This window comes from Manis pentadactyla, chromosome 1, assembly GCF_030020395.1.
Source record: "Manis pentadactyla isolate mManPen7 chromosome 1, mManPen7.hap1, whole genome shotgun sequence".
NCBI classification, from domain to species: domain Eukaryota; kingdom Metazoa; phylum Chordata; class Mammalia; order Pholidota; family Manidae; genus Manis; species Manis pentadactyla.
The window spans coordinates 24,434,029-24,459,108 of record NC_080019.1 but is presented as its reverse complement, the minus strand read 5'-3'; the positions used below and the strand labels follow the sequence as shown (position 1 = coordinate 24,459,108).

The following is a 25,080-nucleotide window of genomic DNA, read 5'->3' as shown; positions in this document are numbered from 1 at the left end:
ATATATTAAACTGCTAAATCTCCCGACCAACAATTCTCCCCTGATGATCTTGAAGGTATAGACAAATTTTGCCACTGTTTGACTACCCTTCAGCTACTAGATGAAAAGGAGTCAAGTTCTGTTAGAGTGACTGGTAGGGAAAAAGTGTTAAAATTCAAAGTCTAAAAGAAATATCTTACTATGGTTAAGATTTGATTTATGTGAGGTTGTTTGCCAGCATGGACAGGAATGGTAAAGTGATACAGTGAAATGTATCTTTTCTGCACCCCACACATGGATGCACAAGACATTCCAATTTGGAGTTGAAGGCTGGCTGCTTCCACACTCAACACTACTAGCATGGTCTACCCACTGGTCCCTCTCCTCCCAATACCATTCATTCCCAGATTTGTGTAGACTTTCTCTCCATTAAACCAGAAAGTCTGAGGGCAGGGCTGTCTCACTCATCTCCACATCTCATTAGTACCTACTCCCAGGACCGACCACAGTTGTTCAGTCACTGTGTGTGCCAGCTAAACTTGGTCCTCATCACCAGTGAATGACATCAGCAGGCCTCTCTTAAGTCCTTCAAAGCTAAAGGCTCCGGCAATGATAATCATTACTGAAAAAACTGAAAGCCTTTTGTGTGCAAGGCACAGGGAGTGCTACAAAAATGTTCTAAAACAGTTCTGCCCTCAAGAGGCTTCTGTAATCCAGAAGGGAAGCCACCAGATGAGACTCAAGCTCTTATGAGACTCAGGGGATATAAGGTGCAGGAAGAGAACAGCCCAGATCACAGCATTTTAAGGTGAACTGCGGACATGTAGGCGTGCACAGGCCAGTCAAGTGAAACGCTGCAGAAGACATGCCAATGCTCGATTGGTGCAATGCAGACGTGCAACGCGGCCTGTTGGACAGAAAAACACTTCCAGCTTTGACACAGCTTGGGAAGAAGAGTGATTAGGATTGAGTTCTGTCTTGAGAAATTTGACATAGAGTGAGAATCAAAGCATGCGGCTTGGACACTCTACACCAGAGAGACGGGGATTCCTGATCTCAGAGGAGGTGAGACTAAGCACCTCCTTGGTAGGGCAGGTGTCTGGCTCCCTCACTGGCTGGGGAAACAATAACTAGAGGCTGCATGTGTATGATCCCAAAGGGGCTACTGTAAGGAAATGATATTAATAATGAAGAGTCAGTACACTAGAAATTAATGAGTCAACTTTTTCTTAACTGGTGGTCTCAGTTCATCACTAGTGAACAGAAATTCACATTAAAATGAGCTAAAAGGATTGAGCAGGCCGAGTTCTTCCTGGGATAAATCAAGGTCAGTGTTGAGGTCACTGGCAAGGAAGTGTGGAGTGGCTTGAACTGAAGCTTCTTGTGTCAGGGGGAAAAAGACCTGTTTTCATTGCTCTGGTAATGAGCACAAATCGTGACTCAAAAAGCTTGAAAACTTGAAGATATCACAACAGCCTTTTATTATGTCATTGTATTTTTTTTCTGTTTTTAGGACAAAGAGGCAAGTTAGGACCAGCTCCTACTATGTAGCTTTGATACTTTACTTTCCCTTTTCTTATGAGTTTAGGCAAGGTCTCCTATATAATAATAATAAAAAAAATTAAGCTTATAGTGGTTCATTTGTAATTTCTAATTTATCTTACTTTATGGCTGGCTTAATTGGAGGTAAATGTTAACCGAACTTCACAAAAGAAATAGAGCGAGCCTTTCTGGATGAAGTTTAGAGAATACAAAGACAGATTACTTTTTAAAAAGGCCATCCCATAGGAAATCTGATAAATTAAAGGTCCGGCCTCTGGTGGCCAACACCAGTCCAAGAAGAAATTACTAGACCCACTTCAGGGGCCATCTGAACCTCTTGAGTGTATTAGTGGAATCAGGTGATGAAAGTCAACATCCTCTTGACTAAACTTACAGATTTTTTTTTTCAACAGATTTTTTTTTTTCAACTCACTTGATAGTACCAGTGATTATATAGTAACTGTTGCCATGGTAAGAACTCAATTCTTAAAACATTGGGGTTTGTACTGCTTCTATTATTGATGTAAACTAGCTAGGAAACTTTAATCCATAGGACTTTCATTGTTCCTTCGTAAGAGGAGTAAGGGAACAGGAATCAGAAAATTTGAGAACAATGTAAACATCCATTATTTATTTGGGGAGTTCTTTAAGGATTTTAGTTGTTTTATTAATTTAAGAAATGTGAATTAGGGAAAATTTGGCCAGCTCATAAAAATCTTTTCAGATTGAGAATAATAGTCATTAAAATTATCAATGTACAAATATAATTTATTTTAAGCAGTCTAAGTTGTTATAATAAATGAAGCTAAAAGTAGCTAAGCTTTAAGAAATCTAAAATAGTATTACAGAATAGAAGTATATGCTTATTTATGAGGGGAAAATATTGAGACAGAAGAAACCATTGGTATTAAGCACTGCTATTAAAGACAGTATTTTATTTTGGGCTTAACTTCCTTATAGTTTGAAAATAAACTAGTTTATAAACTATTTTACAAAATCAAATCGTTTCTATTTAGAAAGTTGAGAAAAAATATCTAGTTTAGTGAATGCATGTTTTCCTCCATGAATTTTTTCTAATTGTATATCCTAAACTATTTCTGCTTCTTCAGTTGCCTTATTTCTGTAATCTTTACTGAGAGAAAACTGTTCAACTTCACACTTTCTTGAATTTCTGTGTTTCCAAGGAAAAGCCAATTTCTTTTCCATGCTATAGGAGGGATTCTGTTATCTGCAGGGATGAAGCCAATGGCTGCACCAAGAATGCCACCAGGGTGCAAGAGAGAAAACTTAGCAGGAGCCCACCTGTATTTCTGGACCAAATATCTCAGTCTTCAAATATATTTTTTATTGTAAAAAATTCCAAAAAAAGAGAAAGTTAAAAAACTAGTACAAATGAAACCCCCTACCCACCTAGTTCAACAGTTGCTAACGCATCACCATATTTAAAGACATCTCTCCTTCTTTTCTCTTCATATAGGTAAGTATGTAAGAATGGATATATTTTTGCCGAACATCTACAAATAAATTGCACACGTCCTTCCATTTCACCTTTAAATACTTTAGGCAGGCATCTTCTGTAAGGCTTCTCCCCACAATACTACAATAAACTATCACTATCACACCTAAAAAAAAACCAACAGGAAGTCCCTGGTAGCATCAAATACACATTCAAATTACTCAGTTGCTTCCAAATGTTTTACAGAGCTATTTTTTGGAAACATGAGTCTCTTTTATTTTTTTATCAGTATTTCTAAAATGGTTTTTCTTTCATGACTGACTGTTTGAGGAAAGCAAGCCAATTATCTTATAGAACATCCCAGAACTGGATTTGTCCAACTGATTACTCATGGCATGATTTAACTTGTATTTTAACCTCCTTTATCTTCTATAAACTGGAATTTCAGGCAAAAGCCTTGATTTGATTCAGGTTAAACGACTTCAGCAGAAATGTCTTGTAAGTGGTGCTGCATAATTTGTTGCATTATATTGGGAGGCACATGATCATCAGGTCATTAGTGACGCTAACTGTGATCATTTGAGGTAGACGGTAAGCACAAATCTTCTATTAATGGTACTTTTCCCCTTTCAAATTGAGCAATGTGTGGGGTAATAAATTGGTATTATAATGTTTTCCTTTAATTTCTAATAATTTTAGCATCCACTGGCAATCCCTGTGGGAACCAAAATTACAGTGGGAGCTGCAAAATAGTGATTTTTCAAATTCTGCCAATCTTTCTACATTTTTTAACGAGTCATTTTTTTCTGTAAACATCCCACTATCTTACTGAACACCCTGACACTGATTTAGAGTATCTGCTTCCTTCTGTAAATCATTCAAATGAAATAGCAGTGCAATCATCAAATGCTTTTCTGCATTTGACTTTATCAAAAAACTGAATTCATTTTTATTACATGGCTCCTCTGAGCTAAGAATTATGCAAGACGTTGAGGATACAGGGTGAATATAAAAAGCATAAACTGTCTTTCTCAGGAGGTTAGAGTCTAGCCATAGTAAGTATAGAGGAAAGGAATTATTATCTGCCTAAAACTTTAGGTAGTTTTTCATACAAGTCTTCCTAATACAGAATTAAAAATCATCTGGAGGATGAAGGTAAAGTTGCATATACAATTAGTGTACATTACTCATTATTACAAAAAACTTCCCAATTTAAAAACTTAACAGCAACGCCAAAAATATTAGTTATCTTCCTTCTCCCTACCTTATAATACCCACCACTTATTTGGAAAAAATGTTTTTTTTTTTACACTGAGAGTTTGCTTTTTCTTTAGAATTTCAATAATAAAGGCTTCAAAATATAGTGAAGACTAATGGTCTACTTTGTCTTTCTTATGTGCCCCCAAGACCGCAAGGTGCCAGTTTCACCAAAATATTTATATAAACACATTTATACAAACACACCTGTACCAAGAACAAAGCTGACTTAGACTCAGCCTTGTGGAAGTCTAAGTCATGGGAAGTTTCTTTTGTCTAGGATCAACAAAACGGTATCTGGTTCCTCTTTTATCTTTTATCAACAATTCATGATAAACCACAGTTGCCGAAAGCTCACAATTTTTGATAGAGGATGCTTATGGCAAAGCCTAGTTTGGGCCCAAACAAAACAAACTGGTTTTGTTTTTTTATGTATATAAAAAACAGCTCTGATAGTATATTAATCAATTAACTGCACAGTAATAGTTCTAGTTCTCAGACTGGTCTAATGTCACTTCCTCATACAGATAGACTCTTCTTGCCATATCAGTTACCACGAGAGTAACAAATAGTTCTCACGCTGTTACATAAACTAAGAGTTAACCTTTATTTCACAAAATGAAGCTAAACTTCATAGTTTCCTGTACATTGGGTGAACCACTTGGCAATTTATTATAAAGACCCATTTATTCCAGGAAACCTGTTGAACAGGAAACATTCAAGTGGGAACACAGAATAGAATTTAATGGAAGTCCTCAAAAGAGGAAAATTGTTTGCATTGTCATTCTATTTAATAGGTGTGCTATATTGTAAAAATAGTGTAGGATCTGTGGCCCTTGGAAAAGCTTTGACCTAATGCAAAACGTAACTAGCCTTTTGATCACAAAGTAGCCTATTCACACTGCAGTCTTAGCCAAGATAAAAATTTAGTCTTATGGGGGAATTAGATTTTTTAAATGTCTCAATTTGGTTAGAATTCAGCTGTGAAGAATCTTAGATGATCTCAACTTTCCTCCGCCTGGGCAATGGTCAAGAAAAGAGGTACTGGCAAAAGATATTTAGGAATATGATTACAAAATACAAACATTCTTGCCATTTCACAAAAATCAATACAAATTACATACAAATTACATACACTGAAGTGGCAATTTAGAGAACTTGGCTTTTATTACTTTCACACCTACAGTTATCTCCAGTGAAAGATGGAAGACTGGGCCCATATTACAGAAGACACCTTATGCTTCAAATTAACAGTCCCATGATTCAAAAACACTTATTCTTTAGCTGTTTCAATGTGCATGATTTTATTTTATGTAACACTTTCAGGTTCACATACTTTCTTTGTTTAGAATACTTTAAATTAAAAAATCAATGGACTGAATGATGAACATCATATATACTTTGAAAGACACCTAATATGAATCCATTTGGGGGGTAGATGGATTTCCTCTATCTGAGAAGACATTTAATATACATTGTACCTTAGAAGAAATGATACTTTTGACATATTGATTTAATTATGCAGTTGAAACAGCAGGATTTAAAGAATTCATCTATTTTATTGCAAATACTCATCTGGCATTACAGTTGGAGACGGAGGTTGGCTAAGTCAGCTTAATGTATTTTGGGCCTTTGTGTCTTCACTTGTTAAAAAAAAAGGGGGGAGCCTTAAACAGATAATCTCTAAAAAAACTTCTAGTTTCATACTCCGTGGGATAAACTTCAGTAACTTATTAATGTGCTTTGAATATGGAAAAGATGCTTCTTAAAGTCTAGATTTCAGATAAATTGCTTCTACAAGTCCCAGGTCCTTCCTGGGCCCTAAGATTTGGAAGCTTTGTGATTGTTACATTAATTAAACAAGGAGGTCATTAGACTGAGGTGGGTTTAATGCCTTTATAGACTACACAAACAAACCAAAACCTAAGTCTGAAATGCCTCAAGGTTAAGAAATCAAAACCTAAGGATAACCAACCACCAACAGCCAAATAGGCTCCCAAATGAGGCAACTGATTAAATTGTAGCCAACTGAACAATTTCCTTGCTTGGCTTCCATCTCTTCTCTATAAAAGTCTTTCCCTTATAAGTCCTGTCAGTAGAGGCTCCTAACCACTTCTGCTTTGGTGCTGCCTGATTCAAAGTAATTTTTGCTCAAATAAATTTGAAAATTTTTACTATACCTCAGTTTATCTTTTAACAGGATAGAGAGTTCAATTTCACAGACTTAACAAAGTCTTCAAAGTGTGTATATGCTTTGAAGGCTCATTTTCACCTCTAAAAATCTAACCTGAGGTAATACACAGGTAAGAGTACAAACATGAATGCATGCATGTTAAAGGATATCCAAACTAGAGCTTGTAATACAAAGATTGGCAACAAAATGATCAAACATCAAAGGGATTAGGTGGTTCATGCAGTACTTACTGACTTGGGAAGTTATGTATTTTATCTTCACTTTTTTTGGAAATTATCTTTCTTTTCCTACAATGAATATGAATTATTTACCTAACAAAGTAAATATACCACTGGTTAAGTTAATTTACTTATTTATTTTGCACATGTACCCACTACTCAGAATCACGGTATTTTTAGTTTATTCTGAAAAATCGTCAATCCAGGAAATGATTTAATTTCTCAGTTACTACAGCTGCTGTTGGAATGTGGTAAGAGTGGACATATTCTGCTCCCAAAAGAGACTGAGGTAAAAGAAAAACTTACTGAGATAAAACAATTGTAAGTGACAGAAGCACCATTTTTTGTTATTGTTTTTAAAGTTTGGAAAAGATAAATCATGTATCTTCAGATTTTCTAAATAGTTGCTTATTTTAAATTATGAAGAACCAGAGAAACAATATATTGCAGCAAACACTTTTAATAAGAATACAAAATTCACACCAGAGGCACATTCTGGGGAATGTAAATAAACTATCACAAGTAGTAATTCTGCTAGAAGAATAAAATAAGGCTCTCTGAATACAAATATACAGGAGGGAATGATTTAAAATAGGTTTATGATTTACAATCACATTACACTGTACGTATTAAGCACTGAAAACAGGCATATTAATTAAAAAGCCAGCTAAAAAGCATTTGAACATATGTAACAAATCTTACAGTCCACAAAGTTCATGGATAACAGTAATTTTATGTACTTCATTTCAACATAAAAGAAATGAACAGTTGAAGAGATACCTCTTTAAGTATTATTTGTATCTATGACAAAAATCAAGAGAACTTACATTTAAGAGGATTACATTACTGATAGAAGCACACAGCAGTCAGGCCAACCATATAACACAAAACCAACAGTGCTGAGCAACTGAAATAGTACTGGCCTTTCCAATCTCTTTTCTTCTGGTTACCACCACACTGTCCCATATTACCTCTCCATTCTCAAATGAAAAAATTCCTCTGTCATCCCATTCCCCATAAGGAATGAAGAAAAACCAAAGAGCAAATTAAAAAGTTGATTTCACCATAGACTTTAAATGTGGTTTAATGAATACAAAGAAACCCAACATTATACACAGTGTCCCTTTCAAAGGAAGAAATACACACACCAAACATTATCTGAGAGGGATTTCGTTATGGATTATGTACACTGGTTGAAAGAGAATTACTGAATCTGAGAAGGCACATATCTGTGATTTAAGGCTTAACCGGTATTGTTACATGTGGCAGTCAATGAAAGTTGTCCAGGAATTCACTTCTGTTAAAATGGAATTTACCCAAAAACCCGCTTTCTAAGCACAGATTTCTGTTCAAGAAACCATCAAGAATTTCTATTCCCAAGTCCACCTGTCAAAAAAAATGGTCTTAAGTAGGTTTCATTATGAATTAAAAAAAAACTTAACCTAACAGCTCAATGACTTTGGGTGATGCAAGTTCATTAATTAGCTCAAAAGCCTCACAGAAATGACAGTGTGGTTCCTGCATCTTTAAAAAAAAGTCTAAACAAAAATTACAATGGTACAGATTCATTTTAAAAAGATTATTGGCCACAACTCCACAAGCCAATCATTCATTCATTAGAGCTTCCGCCTCTGTGTGGATGCTGCAGGAACACCAGATAATTTCACTCTGCAAAATAGTTTATTTTTTCTTTAAGACAATACATGAAAATGAATCTCTTAAAGATGTTGATTATATTCATATATAAAATATCTGATGTTGATACAAATCATCTAAACCTCCCTTTGGAAAAGTTACAATGGGCCCTCATTTCCAGGGCCAAAAACCTTGGATTTTTATCTTGTTAGTGCAAATCTATATTAGATGTTTTCGAGCTACAGAAATAGCTATCAACACTTACAATACAAAAGGATTTCTCAAAAATTAAAATTGTGTTCAGATTATAGAAATTATGTTTACATTAAAACCACCCATCTTCCCATCAAATTTAACAGCTCAATTGTTAAAGTATGAAAAGGAAAAATTAAAGCTGTTGGTGCAAGAATCACTACAATGGTTGTCACCCCTTCCCTCTTCTCCCAACTCTGCTTAATTCTTAATAGGTTTGTTTAGAAATATAACAATGTGACTTTCTATCTTTTTTTCCAGGTATGTTGTTACTGTTCCTCAAGCCAAGATGGGGCATCCACTCCAGGGGTTTTCAATTTGATATGGAACTGTTTAAGTGTCTGTTCTAGCTGCTTCTGATTCCCGGCAAAGTAAGCGGCGATGGCATTGTGGAAAAGGACCAGCTGATTGTGCAACACCTTCACCTGTGAACAGAGCCGAGTTACAAGACCAAGCATTAACACCAAGGGCAACAAAATATGAGGTGATCTCTCACGCATCTTAATTAAATGGCATATCATCTTCTTCCTCAGAAAAAGCTGTTTTAGTAATGACAAAGTATTTCACACACACCAAATGTTTTGCAGGGTCACTGAGCTTTTGATGACTTTTTAATTTCCCTAAAGGGAATAGGTCAGTTTAAGAAGCTAAATACATACTCTGTTGAGTATTTTCAAACATTATTTATGGAATTAATTAAAAATATTATTAAATTCCCCCTCGAACTAAGTATTTTCAAAACTAAATACTGAAGCAGGAAAATTATATATACATATGTACTGTATGCTCTATACCAAGTATGGACATTAATAAGGCTAAGGCTAAACTTTATGTAAAACTGAGTAGACTAGATACTTTTACATGCTGCAGTTCTCTGCAAAGAATCAAGCAAGGGGCAGCAAGTATTGCCCAGAAAGCCAGTTTACTTAAAGTTCATGACTCAGTTATTTTCAGTTACTTATTACTTCTAATAAATAATATTGAGTATGTTTTAACCAAGTAATACTACCTTATGAATCTCTCTTAAATCAGCAAAGCATCACAAAAATTTATGGATAAAGTTATTTCCTGAGGTCCTAGTTATAATTACAAAATGCTCAAAAGCAGGGAAAGAAAGTATAAAGTATACTGAATTACCCATCCAATACATTATTCATTAAAATTGAGCTTTAATGATTTTTAGTGATATAATAACATCTGATATATGATGCTAAGTGAAAAATGGGATATAACATTTTGTACAGGATATGATACCTGTATTCACTACTACACACACACACACACACACACACACACACACACACACACACACACGTCCACAGTCTCTCTAGCCATTTCTTTATCCATCTATCTCTATAAAGGGAACAACACAAACATACTTAACATTGGATATTTTTTACTTGTAAAGACTTAAATACTATCAAAATAACATATGCTCAAGATTATAAAGTAAAATCTCCTGATCCATTCTCTGTACTTTTTCCCCTCCCCTTCCACTTGAGAGAATCACTGTTAACATTTCATTGTATATTTTTTTGAGAAATTTTCTAGGCATATGTGCAATTTTTAAAAGCACAAATGAATGAAAGAAGAAATTCAGATGGCCAACAGGCACATGAAAAGATGCTCTACATTGCTTATCATCAGGGAAATGAAATTCAAAACCACAATGAGATATCACATCACACCAGTTAGAATGGCCACCATCCAAAAGATAAGAAATAACAAGTATTGGAGAGGATGTGCAGAAAGGGGAGCCCTCCTACACTGCTGGTGGAGATGTAAATTGGTACAACCACTGTGGAAAGCAGTATGGAGGTTCCTCACAAAACTAAAAATAGAAATACCATTCAACCCAGTAATTTCACTTCTAGAAATTTACTTGAAGAAAACAAAATCCCTGATTCAAAAAGATATATGTACCCCTGTACTGATCACCGCATTACTTACAACAGCCAAGACATGGAGGCAACCTAAGTGCCCATCAACAGATGAATGCATAAAGAAGATGGGGTATATATAACAACGGAATATTATTTGGACATAAAAAGAAAAGAAATCCTGCCTTTTTTAACAACATGGATGGACCCAGAGGGTGTTATGCTAAGAGAAATAAGCCAAGGGAGAAAAACAAATATCATACGATTTCACTTATTTGTGGAATATAAGAACAAAGCAAAACAGAATGAACAAAACAGCAGTAGACTCACAGACACTGAGGAGTGTCTGGTGGTTACCATGGGGAGGGGGTTGGGTTGGTGGATGGGGAGGGTGAGGGGTATAAAGGGGCACAAAAATCTCAAATCAAAATATAAGTTGCTGATAGGGATAAAAGCACAGCATGGAGAATACAACCAATGAATGTGTAACATCTTCCGATGTTGACAGATAGTAACTGCACTAGTGGGAGTGAGGATTTAATAACATGGGTAACTGTTGAACCCCTGTGTAGTATATTTGAAAACAATGTATGACTGTATCAGTGACAGCTCAATAAAAACCCCCACACAAATGGCTTGTACTACTCACACTTTCAGTAACTGATTTTTGCTTAAGTTATGCTAGATATCTTTTTATTCTGTTCATTTATTCATTCAACAAATACTAAGTTCCTTCTGTGTGGCAGGCAGTGTTCTAGGTATTGGGATATAGAAAAAAAATCTCTTCCCTCATGAGCTGACTACATTCTTGAGGGGCAGGGATGGGAGGAGGGAGGCGAGCAACTAACTACCAGCACCCCAAGGAATGAGTACCTCAAGCCTGAGGAGAAGCTGGGTTAACTCTCTGCTACCCAAACCTTTAGCACATCTGGCACCGATTTACCTAAAAGCTGTTTAAAACAAAAGGAATATTTTTCTCTTCCTCTGACAAAGATAAGAACATTTCTGGCAGGAATGTAGTGTAAGAGGACCAGACATCATGAAACAATGAAAACTTAAAAATATCTATACAGACTAAAAGACAAACACCTTGAGTTTATCTGGTCAGACATGGAAGGCCTAGAACCTTTCCAAAAGAAAAGCTTTGGTGCCGGTACAAGGATGGCAACAAAACATTTAATACTATGTATCAGGCACTGTACTGGCGATACAAGAACACAAGGCACCAGGCAGATGAAAATGATGATTAGTATGATAAATGGGTAGTAAAAACACATTGTGTTAACTTCAAAAAAAAAAAAGGCACTTGTGGGGAGAATAGGATTTTTTCAAGGAAGGCTGGAGGAGAACATCGGGACAGGAGAACCTTTACTGCCCTGCCCCCTGATTCTGAGACACAGGAGTATTTTAAAGGATGATGAGCCTCAACCTAGGGGCAATTATTAAGGAAATAGGATAATCATAAGAAAAGCAGGTTTCTAGAAGGCACTTCAGGAGGTGAGCTATTTGATTATAGTGGACTACACAATAATGGCCCCAAAAGATCACCCCTCTCAATGTCCACACCCTGGGGACTCTTCTACAATGAAAATAAGCTTGGTCTGGTAACAGCAGAAAATGAGGTGTGAAAAGCAAGTGCTTGCCCTCTTTTGGACTATTGCTGCCACCTTTTGAGGAAGCCCAGTCTAGCCTTCTTTGGGATGAAAGCCCACAGGGGGAGAGGACCATCATTCCAGCTGTGCCCAGCACCCAGCAGGCCTTCCAGCTGGAAGTGAACCAGAAGAATCCACCTACCCAACCCATGTACCTGTGGGAAATAATAAATCACTGTTGTTCTAGGTCACTGGGTTTTGGGTATTTTGTTATGCAGCAAAAGAAAAGTGGCATATCTATGAAAAAGGTTAAAAATGCAGTTTCCTAGCAATGAATAAGTGTTTTAGAAGACAGTGAAAAGGAGGAAAATCAAAAGGGGGAGGACAGGATGGGAAAGAGGAAAGGCTTAGCTGGGTGACAGATAAAGGAATTGAAGAAAGGCCTGTACCTGGCTGGGGAGGTTAGGAGTCAGTAGTGGTTGTGATACGTGAGAGGAATTAGGGGAGAAAACAGTTAGGGAACAAAGATTCAAACAAGAGGCAAATATGCTACTGACCAGCCCCAGGACAGAAATGAAGTCTTACAGTAAATGTAATACAGTATCTTTGAAAATGTTTACTTCCAACTTTCTGGGAAGACCTAATTGCATTAGGCATAGTATGATACTGGTCACAGCCTCCCCAAATATGTGTTTGTTATTCATCTAGGTCAGTAGTAAAATATTCCATTTATTAAGATGGTTCCTTATAAAATCACCAGAGCTTTGGAATCAGGAGACATGTGTGCCAATCTACGATGTACCACTTCCCAGTTTTCTTTGTGATGACAGGCACAGGTTACCTCTAACTTCACTGGCCAAGATCTTCATCCATTACCAAAGTTGACTCTGCCCTGTTGTTCTAAAGGTTAAATGAAATGAGATACTACCTAGCACACTGACACAGAAAACTACTCATTCAATTTCAGTGGAATCTAAAGTTTACCTATCAGACAATCATATCTTCAAACAATATCGACTTTTCTTAGTAAAATAAAATTTCATTTGTTTAGTACCCATTGATTTGTAAAAAGTAAGACTGTGATACTGTGATTTACAATAGGGAATATATACTTGTTTTCATTCCCTTCCTGGCACAAAGCTCCTAAAACCTTTGAAATTTCCAAACTGGTAGGAAAGATGGGAGTGTGTTTTGTCAGAATTTTTTGTCTCCTGTCCTGTTCCTGCAATAGCTCCAGAGTCATAAAGGTGAAAGAAGTGTCTTTTGTTATTCATAACTCACCCTTTCAACTATGCCTGACTTTGTGTTAATGAGGATATTTTCAGAAAGCCCCTAGAAAACCACAGGATGGGAGTTTGTTGCCAGGGGAACTAAATTATAATTAGAGGGTGGGAATTTTCACCTCTGGGGAAGGTTGAATTAATCCCCATGGCCAATGATTTAGCTGATTATGTCTACCTAATGAAGCCTCCATCAAGATTTCTAAAATACGGGGTTTGGAGAGCTTCTGGGCTGGTGAATACATCCACTTTCCAGGAGGGTAGTGCACCCCAAATCCCACAGGGACAGGAGCTCTTCAGCACAGGACCCTTCCAGACCTTGCCCTGTGCAGTTCTTCATCTGGCTGTTCATTTGTATCCTTTAATATTCTTTGTAATACACTGGTAGCCTAGTGAGTAAACTGTTTCCCTGAGTTTTGTGAGTATTTCTAGCAAATGATGAGACCTGACGAGGGGCTGTAGGAACCTTTGATTTATAGCTAGTTGGTTAGAAGCACAGGTCACAACCTGGACTTTTGATAGGGTGTCTGAAGATGAGGGTTGCCCACAGTGTTAGAAATGAATTGAATAGAGGACACCCAGCCAGTGTCTGGAGGATCAGACAACTGGTCCGAGTGAGAAAAAACCCACACATCTGGTGTCAGAAGTGTCGAGAAGTGTTCTAAGTGTGAAAGAAGAAACAAGAGTTTTCTTCCTTTTTAAAGACAGAAACTGATGTAAAGTTTACTGTAATACTGAAAAAAAGGTGTGTACTAAGCAAATGAGTCTTGTTGAACAGACTGCAGGAGCACGTCGGCTATCCCAACACTGCCTGCCTTGACAAGGCCTTCAGTGCGAGCGCAGAGAACAGCCAGTGGTGCAGCAGAAAGGAATTCCTCTGCTCAACAGGTCACCTCCAAAGAAACTTTAACGGTCCCTTTACAACCCCATGGTTCTATGCTTCTAAAATGAGCACATTTTTCAAGCCCCAGAGAGGAACTTAATTTCTTCCAAATCATTCATTGGTTAGTACCATTCAAGTTAACAGTATTACACACACAATTTCTTTTAATCATTCTTAACACAGACTTTTACTAATTCATATTGATCTTTATTTCTAGATAAAAAAGTTTTACACTGCAATCACTTTAAAAACAAGATTTAAAATGATAAACGATTTGACCAAGAAAAAGGTCAAATTATTTTCAATTAAAGTTATAAAAAGGATTCACCTCATGTGGATGGAATTTCAGGACCAAAATTCCTTTTTGTAAGATAGTGGTCAGTTAAACTTATAGCTACCAACAACTTAAGTAAAATAAAACATTACGGGCTAGCTACATAAAAATGTTTCCTGAAACTGAGTTGTTCACAGTCACCTCTACCAGTGTGACCTGTGGCCTGAGTTTCAGATCTCTCCTGGAGAACAGGGTCTCAGGGGTTGGGCAAAGGAGAGCCCCGAGGGCAGTCTGTTTTGACAGAGGGTGGAAAAGTTCCCAGATGACCTTAGATATGAAAGAACTTCTTAAAGATAAAAAAACATAAATTATAAAGAAAAAGACTGATAAATTACATTAAAATTTGGAATTTCTATTCCTAAAGATAGCGAAAGGACAAGTTACAAACTGGGGAAAGTTATCTGCATTACATGTACTGACAAAGAACATGTATCTAGAAAATGTGAAGAACTTCCACAGACCAAAAAAAAAAAAACTCAATTAAAAAGAGCAAATAATACGGATGGGCATATCTCAGAGGAGGAAACAGGAGTGGCCAATTAAATCTGAAAAGTTATCAGCCTCATTAGAAACAAGAAAATGCAAATTAAAACTAACTTGGGATGCCATTTCATACCCTCTGCATTAGGAAAGCTTAAAACAATAAAATGAAAGGTGCATGTACCCAATGGTACAATGATTTTACTCCTAAGAATATGCCTTAGAGAAACTTGCATGTGTCCATTAGGCATGTACTATTATGTTCATAGCAGCACTATTTTTAGCATCAAAAAATAAGAAAGCAAGCCAAAAATTGTATTTATAGGAGAGCAGATAGATGATAAACTGCATGTCTCTTTATGCAATGGGATACTGTATGAGTGAAAATAAATGAACGCAGCTCCATGAATCAATAAGGATGACTCTCAGGAACATGAGAACAAATGCAGAGGAACACTCACGATAGGATTTCATTTATATAAAGCTCAGAAACACAAACAATTGTGGTAAAACCAATAGGAACAACAAACGAAATACAGCACAGGGTTTGTGGAGGGAGAAGAAGCAGGAGGGTGATGTAAGGAAAGCACAGAGGCTTCAAAAGTATTGATAATTTTATTTCTTAACCTGAGTGGTAAAAACACAGATGCCCTTTTTTGTTATTGTTAGTTGCCTGTAAAATATTAAATACTTTTTTAAAAGTAAAAACATTAACAAAATTAAATATTTTTGGAATGCTCTTAACATTTTTTTCATTATTAAAAAAGGGAAAAGTTATGAAAGATAAAGTCTGTCTGTATCATGACTTTATTGAGAATCTGTATTATTCACAGTGTTTTAATGAACTATAGGCATCCCCATTTCAGATTCAGAGAAAAAAAATACTATTTCTAAGATGTTACATTCATTTATTCATTCAATAAATATTACTTATGTGGCTGCTGGTGTCAGGCACTATCCTAAATGCTGGATGCAAGTGGTCAAAAAAAAGGCAACTCTGTTCTCAAGAAGCTTGTATACTATTGAGGTAAGAAAGAGAAACAGATCTAAGTAAAATACACAGTTTGTTAGATGATGACATGTTATTGAGAAAAATAAAGCAACAATGGGGAACATGAGATATGTATATAGGAAAGGGTGGTGCAATATAAACAAGGAGCAGAGGTCTCATAAGGTGACAATTGACTAAAGACCTAAAGGAAGTGAGGGAAAGAGCTTTAAAATACCTGGAAGAAGAACATTCTGGATGGGAAAAAGCATGTACAAAGGTCCTGGGGTGAACAGTATGTTTGGTACGTTAGAGAAAGGAGGCCAGTGTGACTGGAGTAGAGTCTGGTAGGAGATGTGGTCAAATAGGCAATGGTAGGTGAGAAGGTAGAGGACCTTTGATGTCATTATAAAGACTCTGGCTACTTCTCTTTGTGAGATGAGAAGGCACTGGATGGTCCTGAGCAGAAAAATGACAATATCTGACTTAATTTAATGAACATGCAAGAGTGGAAGTAGGGAGATCTGTTAAGAATGCTACAGCAATAACCCAGGTGAGATGATGGTGGCCTGGACTAGGGTGGTAACAGATGAAGCAGTGAGAATAGGTGGGATTCTCAATATAATGTGAAGGTGGTGTTGATGGGATCTGTTGACAAATCAAGATGTGGGATATGAGAGAACGAGAACAAAGATGCCAAGACTTTTGCCCTGAGCAACGAAAGAATAAAGTTGCCATGTGCTTATATGCAAAGGTGTGAGGGGGGAAAAGAGGGTATCAAGAGCTCAGTTTTGAACAAGTTAAGTTTGAGATGCCTTTAAGCATACACAGAAATGCTGACTGGTAACTATTTTTTTTTATTGAAGTATCATTAATATACAATCTTATATTGGTTTCAAACATAAAATGTGTGGTTACAACACAGTGTTCACCAGTTTCCCATATTATTAAATACTTATCCCCATTAGTGCAGTTACTATCCTTCAACACAGAAAGATGTTACAGAATCACTGACTATATTCTCTATGCTGTACTATTATCCCTTTGACCAACTTGAATAATGAGAAATTTTGTGCCCCTTTACCCCTCTCACCCTCCCTATCCATCCCACTCCAACCCCTCCCCCATGGTAACCACCAGTCACTTCTCAGTGTCTGTGAGTCTACTCCTGGTAACTATTTTTGAGACTGGACAGAGTTCAGGATAGCAGTCTAGGCTGGAAGTATAAATTGGGAGTCAATTTACATTGATATATATATATATATATACATGATATATAGATGATAATCAAAGCTTCATGACTAGATAAGCTCATCAAGAAAGTGGGGAGACACAAAGCAGATCCAAGGATTAAGTCATGAAAAATGAACATTGACCCTTATACCTCATAACATGTATAGAATTCAGATCAGAATGGATCATAGGTCTAAATGTCAGAGCTAAAAGCTATAAAACTTAGAGAAGAAAATTCAGGAGAAAATCTTAACAATCTTGGGTTTGGTAAAACAAAGATTTTTAAATAGTACACACAAAGCAAAATAAGACTTCACCAAAATTAAAATATTTTTCTCTTCAAAAGACTTTGCTATAAAAATGAAAAGGTAAGTCACATATTGGGAGAAAATACTTGTAAAACATATCAAAGAACCTGACGCCAGACCATATAAATTCTTACAATTGATTATGATGATGAACTACCCATCATAAAAAATGAGGAAAAGATCTGAACAGGCATTTCACCAAAGAAATATATACAGATGGCAAACAAGCACATGCATAACAAAAAATGTTCAATATCTTTAGTTATTAGGGAAATTCCAATAACACCACAATGAGCTGTCACTACATATCTACCAGTATGGCTTAAATTAAAGAGTAACGATACCTTATTGAGGAGGATGTAGAGCAAATGAAGCTCTTATACACTGTTGGTGGGAATGTAAAATGGTACAGCTATCTTGGAAAAGTTTGCCAGTTTCTTAAAAAGTGAAACATGCACCTACAATTCCCATATGTATGTATACATACAACCCAGCTACTCCATTCCTAGGGATTGACCTGAAAGGAAGGACCGTGTGTGCCCACATAAAGACTTGTACGTGAGTGTTCACAGTAGCTTTAACTTGTCATAGCCTACAAGTGGAAATAACCCAAATGTCTAGAAAGAGACGGACAAATAATTGTGATACTACTTCCATACAATGGTGTACTTATCAATAAAAATAAATGAACAATTGATACATACAACATGGATAAATGGCAAAAATACACTCAGTGAAGTAAACCAGAAAATAAAGAATATAAAGTGATTCTACTTAACATAGAATTTAGAACATGCAAAATAATCTATAGTAACAGAGAGCAAATGAGTGGTTGCCCTGTCTGGATTTCAAAGGGGCTTGAGGAAACTTTTGGGGGTGATGAATATACTATCTTGTTTTCGTGATAGTTTCACAGTTCTCTACATATATCAAAACTCATGAAATTGTGCAACTTAAATGTGTGCAGTTACTATATTTATGCCTCAATATGGCTGTGGGAAAAAGTGGTGCTAGGGAAACTGGTTATCTACTTGGGGAGAAAATTCCTACCTCAAGGTAACATAAAAAACCCAGCTCTGGTGGATCTGACATTATGAAAAACAAAAACGCTACAACTGTTAGAAGAAAATATAACTGAAAATCTGACAACCTTGTTAAAAAGATTTCTTAAATAGGACACAAAAGGCACTAACAATAAAATACAAGATTGATAACTGAAACTACTTTAACAAGTTTGGTTTTTCAAAAGCCATTGTAAAGAGGGTAAAATCACAAGCCACCAATTTGTAATATACAATCAAAAAGGTTTGTTAGTAAAATATCTTAAGAACTCTTACAAATCTCTAAGATAAAAGAAAAACAACCAACTTGGTAGAAATAAGGGGAAAGGCATGAATTATCATTTTACACTGAAATAAATACACACAGTCAAGAAATAATGAGGAAAAAAAATGTCCTCCCTCCACCCGCAAACACAGAAATACCATTTTACTTGTTTCGTATGGAGAGAATGTGGATCACAGGGAACTTGTATACACTATTGGTAAGAATGTAAATTGATATATCCACACTGGAAAACAATTTGACTTTGTCTTATAAAGCTGAATATGAGGCATGGTCAGGAACATTCACAGTAGACACAGAAACAAAGCAAATGTCCTTGAACAGTAAAATAAATAAATAGTGTAGGGTATAGGGGAGGTAAGGAGATGGGTTAGGGAAGGAACAGAAAAAATACAAATTATTGGTAATGTTCTAGTTCCTGGGTTGGGTGGTAGGATCACAGATATATTATGCTTTATAACCTGACAGGCATTACATATATTTTGTGTATGTACCAAAAGTTATTTGTAAAAAAGAGAAGGAAAAAAATAAGAAAATGATGCCACTTTATGGCTCATTTCAATGTAGTATCAAAAATAAAGACTGTAAGAGAGTTAACAGATTTAAAAATGAAACCAAATTAGAAAGTTTCAAATAATTTTTCCAGATTCTAATTTTCTCTAAGGTCATAAATCAATTGTTTGTAATCAAGATATTCACCTTTGCTTGTAGAGCTGAAGTAACAGACTTCTGAGAATTCAAGGAAACTCTTATCTGTCCCTAAAATGTGATGCTACAATCCTCACGAACTGATATGTGATACAGGTTGAAATTCTGCAAAGCACACTTACATAAAGTTTCTTTCTAAAATGGTATTCTCCAAATCATGAACAGAGTAAATTTACCATAAATAAACCATTTATTTTCTATTCTCTCTGTTCATTAAATAGACAATCATTTTCTTAATCTGTAGAGACTCTTGCTAATAACTGCAGAAGGAAGCTGTTACAGTTGAAGGAGAATAAAAGATTCAGAAAAATCACGCTTAATTCCCATTCCTGCCCCAAGTGTACTGTATGAACTCCTCTCACTTGCACAATGAAGAAAGGTTAGGATGATTTTTATGGTTCCTTTCTGAAAAAGTAATTGCTTTCTAACAGAGGTATACATGTATTTGTAAAGGGCTCTGAAAAAGCCTTTCTGTTTAGTCTTCTTTCTTTTAATAGAAAAACATTATTTCTATTAATTTTTAAAGACAGAAACTGGCTTGTCTTTTAGAGATTTATTCAATTCAACTGAAAGTTTATGAAACAGCCCACTGATTAAAACATTCTTCTGTATTTAGAGATTTTTTTTTTAAGGCTTTCACATTATAACCTACCTGGGTCACAAAATAATTTTCCATCTTGCTCTACTAGTATTATTTGGTCTTTCTTGTCTTCCTATTTCCGATGATTCTTGGCTCTTGGAATCAAAGAGCAACTGGGGGTTTTCTGTGTTTTTAGTGTGAAATTCTAATTTTCAGAACTAGGTTGTAGTCAATTACTTTGCTGCTCTTTGGCTCACAAAAAATTTTTGACTTGAATTTTAATTCCCAATGTTTTAGAATTAGAGGGGACAATAAAAGTAGAGGGGTTTTGATTCACATATTTTATCTGTAGAGAGCTATGCTATTATACAGTCTAGGAAGTCTAAAGTGTCAGAAAGAAATTGGGAAGGGCATCAGATCATTTTTAGCTAACCCTACAAAAATCAACACAAATGTCACAAATGCCAACTGAAAAGTCAGTTTCCCTACCTCCTTAGATACCTAGAAAAACCCTACACAGAGACACACCTCTTTCTGTAGCACAGGAAGGCTTGGGTGTCCACTAACAAAGCCTCAAACTGGGTGCATTGCCTGTATTTAAAATGGTGCCCTACCCCACCAATGCTGGTTTGCTTCTGCCAGAGCAGGAAAGAGAAACAGCTCGGACCACAGTTTGTAAGCAATAAACAGGTTTTAAACTTTATTTCTCCTTTTGACTGATTTCAGTTTTAGAGGTATTTTGTCCTGGGATTTCCCTTCCCTGGAGTTACAATCATGACTAATATCTCCTGCCTATGAAGAAAAATGCCAGGATATAAATAATATAGTAAGAACAGGAGGGAATCCATCTTACGGCTAAAATTCCATTTTAAAAACCAAGGAGTTAGGAGGTGAGATTCCTAACATTTTATGGTAATTAGCCAACAACTGACCCTATGTAAAGGCAGGGCAAACAGTCCTAAATGATATATTCCCACAGCTTGAGGGTAACCACTATCTTGGAGAAGAATAGGATCAATACATTCTTTGTGTTAAGTTTATCTTACAGAGTACCTAGGGGACTATGAATAATGACATAATGTCTCTCATTGGAGACAGACCTCTTAAGACCGTATGTTAAGCCTATGCTCCCCTCCCACCCCCCAACCTTTACCCCATTCCTAAAATCCTTAAAAAACATGAATCCTAAGCCTTTAAGTGCACCTCTCCTCTGAGGTTGTCCACACTTCCCTTTCTCTGAGTGTGTACTTTATCTTAAGTAAAGCCTTCTTGCTGCTCATCTTACTTCATTTTGTCTCTTTGCTCTTCCAAGTCTTGTGGGAGGTTAATAAGAGACCCCTTTTCCCAGTGGTAAGTGTCTTTGTTACTTCACTATTTCATTCAATTTTCTAGACTTAAGCACAAGTCTTCAGTTTCTCTGTTCTACTTCAGACAAGTGCAGAAGGGCTCCTAAGATCTCTGATTTGGGCTTGCAAGTTCCAGTCGCCTGGGCCACCCGCACAGGCCTGCAGCTGTACGATCATGCTCTTTAGTAGCCTGCCTGAAAAATCTCCTTTCTTCGGGAAGTTCTCAGGATATAATCTAACTCCATCCAGTGCTCCACAGCTTCCCCAAATCTTGGGATGGTTAGTGCCTATGCCCCTACCAAGTCAGGTGGACACTGGATGCCAGGTGACCCAGCTTCAGGAGTTGGCAAGGGATTTGCCCTATGCCAAGCAATTCAATGAACTTTCCTTTCTTCTCTCTGTTCTTCCCTGGTGTCTAATGCCTGCAGGCTGCTGCCATTCATTACTACTCACTCTCATTTTAGATCAAAGTCAAGAATCCTTCCCTGTTCGTTGAGGTTTCACCTAGTGTGCAGGGAAACACCTCCCCATATGCAAATGCCCCAACAAAACTTATTTTCTTTACAAATCAGTAAGCAGTAATACTATACTTTGCTTTAAGAAGAGAACAGAAAATAACAAAAGTTTACAAATCACTTAAACATATATGACCTAGGGTTTCTTCAGAATTTTTTTCCCTGACTCCCCCCCACCAAATTCTCATGTCATTCATTCTTGTGTGGTCCTGCTCAGGCTGCCACTTAGCCTAAGGTACTTCTAGTCCACACTAATATTTTCTTCATCAGATTCTTTATTTTAATTCAGCACTTTGTGTGGTACACGTTTTTTCTAAATGCCCTCCATTATATTTTAAGTTGTTTGTCAGCAGGGAGTGTGTCATAACACTTCTATGTAGTTTTTCTTTAGGGTTAGGTATTACAATAGCCTAAAACAAGCATCTTAAAACCCTTACTGAATTAAAAAAAAAGCATCTTTTGAAAATTTAAAGGAAGAAATAGGATAGAAAACTAGAATATTATAGGCTTTTAAGGAGGAATAGAGAAAAAAACCTAATTATCAAATGATTTTTTAAAATCTAACAAAGCAAAGTGTGGATGAGTCATGGAAGGAATATATATACATATATATGGTGAACATGAGCACTGAGTCATTACTGAGGGGAAGGTTAAAAGGAACAATGCAAAGTCAAATTCTTAAACACTGCTCACGTCTTCTGAGATTTTACTAATTAAATACTAATTAAAGGTTTTGCTTTTAGGTAAATCAAAGAGACTGCAACTGCAAAGAACTAAAAATGAAAGGGTAGGAATGCCACTGCCACCCAGACAATGAAGATTATTAGTTATCTGTCCAAATCTTAATCACTTAAAAACTCACCTTTATCACAAAACCTGGCAAACTGAGTTGGGTGATATCCAACGTCAGCAAAATAAGTGAAATGTGGGTCTGAGGAGTACATAGGTACCAACTATTTCAAAGACTAGGTATACTGCAGCAGTAATGGTTAGGAAATTTATAAGGAATCCTATACAAAGTAAAAGAACCAAATAATTCTCTCCCCTCTAACATCTACAACAGAAAAACAGAACCCAAACCCTACCCTCCAAATGAACTGATCATTTCTGACCAAAAAGGATCACAAAACATAAGTACTTTATAATTGCCAAAAAAAAACCTCAAGTTTTTTTTGCAACTCATGGTTATAAAAGTTATCCTCTCCTGGGAGGCTCTTAAATCTTGTGAGCAAAATACATCTCCTTCATGGAGACTGCATGCTGGAAATCTGAGCATGTCACAGACCACATGAATTGGTTAGTGAGGTGTGCTCTCTCACTAGCATTTGCTAGCTGCCCACTGCAAATTATTCGGGGACTGGTATGGCTGATTGGGGATAGACATGGCTTGGATGATGCTAATTTCAAAATCAACTAACTCAAAATTCTTTTTGGTTGCATAGTTTCTGTAAAGATAATTAACCTCTGTCTCTTTTCTAAAGAGAGAAAGGAGGCAATGCAAATCACAGGCAAATTTTTCCTCCACCATGTGGTCTTAGAAAAATTTTTAAAGGACTCTGAAAGCCAAACTGCTAACAGCAGCAAACACGGCACTAGACGAGAAAATACCTTTTCATACAATGAAAGGCACTATGTCATATCACTTCTCATCTGTCGCTTAAGAATAATGTAGGGGACTCATGTCTTAGCAAGTTAACGTTTTCTATTTTCTCCAATGCAGAAATGATCATTTCATTTTAAACTAGGTGGAAAATTACAGGGTGTGGAAAAATATATATATTTCACACATATAGACTATGTGTGAAAAATAGAAATTTAATTAAGTCTCATTTTGAAAAAAGGTAAGGCATGCTACTTAAAAACCAAACATTTTCTAGCTATACTTATTTTCCTTTTTAAAATTGTATCTTATTCTTTTAATAGGCAGTATCAAAAGTGAAAAGCTATAAGAAGTATATAATGAAAAAATAAAAAATCATATTTTTATTCCTGTTTCCAACCACTCTGTTTCCCTTATAGGTTAACCAATTTTAATTAGTTAATTCTTCTGTTTTTTCTTTGCAAGCACAAGAAAATGTGATTGTACATACTTATTTCATTCCTTTCTTACACAAAAGGTATCATATATACACTGCTTTGTACTTTGCTCTTTCATTTAATAGTAAATTCTGAGGATCTATCAATAGCATCCTATTCTTTTTTTTTTCTTTTAGCAGTTAAACAGCACAGTGTTGTATAAATGAGTCACAGTTTATTCAACTAGTCCTTTACTGCTAAACATTTTGGTTGTTTCGCATCTTTTGATATTACAAGTGATGCTGCAATGCATAAACTTGTACATATGTCATTTCATCCTTATGTAAGCCCTACCTACGAGCCCTGCTGTGTTCAGAGCTACCCTGCCTGACCTTCATGCTCTAGCCTTATGGCTTTTACAGTCTACTCCTTCTGTTTAAAATCCCCCTCCTCCACACAGCTTTAGTTAACTCCTTTCCATCCCTTTAGATCTCAGCCCCTACGTTACTTCCTCTAGCTAGCTTGCACAATCCTCCACACCAAGCTAAATCCCCTTGGTATACTCACAATGTCCCCTCTATTTTCCTTTCACAACACTTACATTGCTTGTATTTGTGTAATTATGTGGTTAATGACTATTTTTATTACTTGACTGGCAAAAAAAAAGCACTCAACGATTATTTGCTGAAAAAAGGAATAAAATGTCAAAGGTGCCAATTACACATCAATTTGTAGTAATTTACATGTATTTCTGTTTTACCTTTTTTTGTTGTTAAAGTATCATTGATAGACAATTTTGTATTGGTTTTAAGTATACAACACAATGATTCAACAGTTATGCATATTATTAAATCCTTACCCCTACTAGTGCAATTACTGTCAACATAGGAAGATGTTACAGAATCACTGGTTCTGTTTTCCATGCTGTACTACCATCCCTCTGACCAACTTATATTATGATTGAGAATTTTTGTGTCCCTTTATCCTCTTCCCCCTCTCCACCCACCTCTCCCAAGGTAACCACCAGTCAGTTCTCAGTGTCTATGAGTCTACTGCTATA

At 36.2% G+C, this 25,080-nt stretch overlaps 1 protein-coding gene across 7 annotated transcripts in view; it reads right to left on the bottom strand.

The window, feature by feature from the left end:
- Nucleotides 1-7,088: 7,088 nt before the first annotated feature.
- Nucleotides 7,089-25,080, bottom strand: part of ARFIP1 (ADP ribosylation factor interacting protein 1) — a 118,877-nt gene continuing 100,885 nt past the window's right edge. For all 7 annotated transcript variants that reach the window (XM_036887745.2, XM_036887743.2, XM_036887742.2 and 4 more), the window contains one exon: nt 7,089-8,958. In XM_036887745.2, coding sequence (XP_036743640.1) covers nt 8,803-8,958 — 156 coding nt within the window. In that variant the 3' untranslated portion in view covers nt 7,089-8,802. The remainder of the gene's footprint in view (nt 8,959-25,080) is intronic.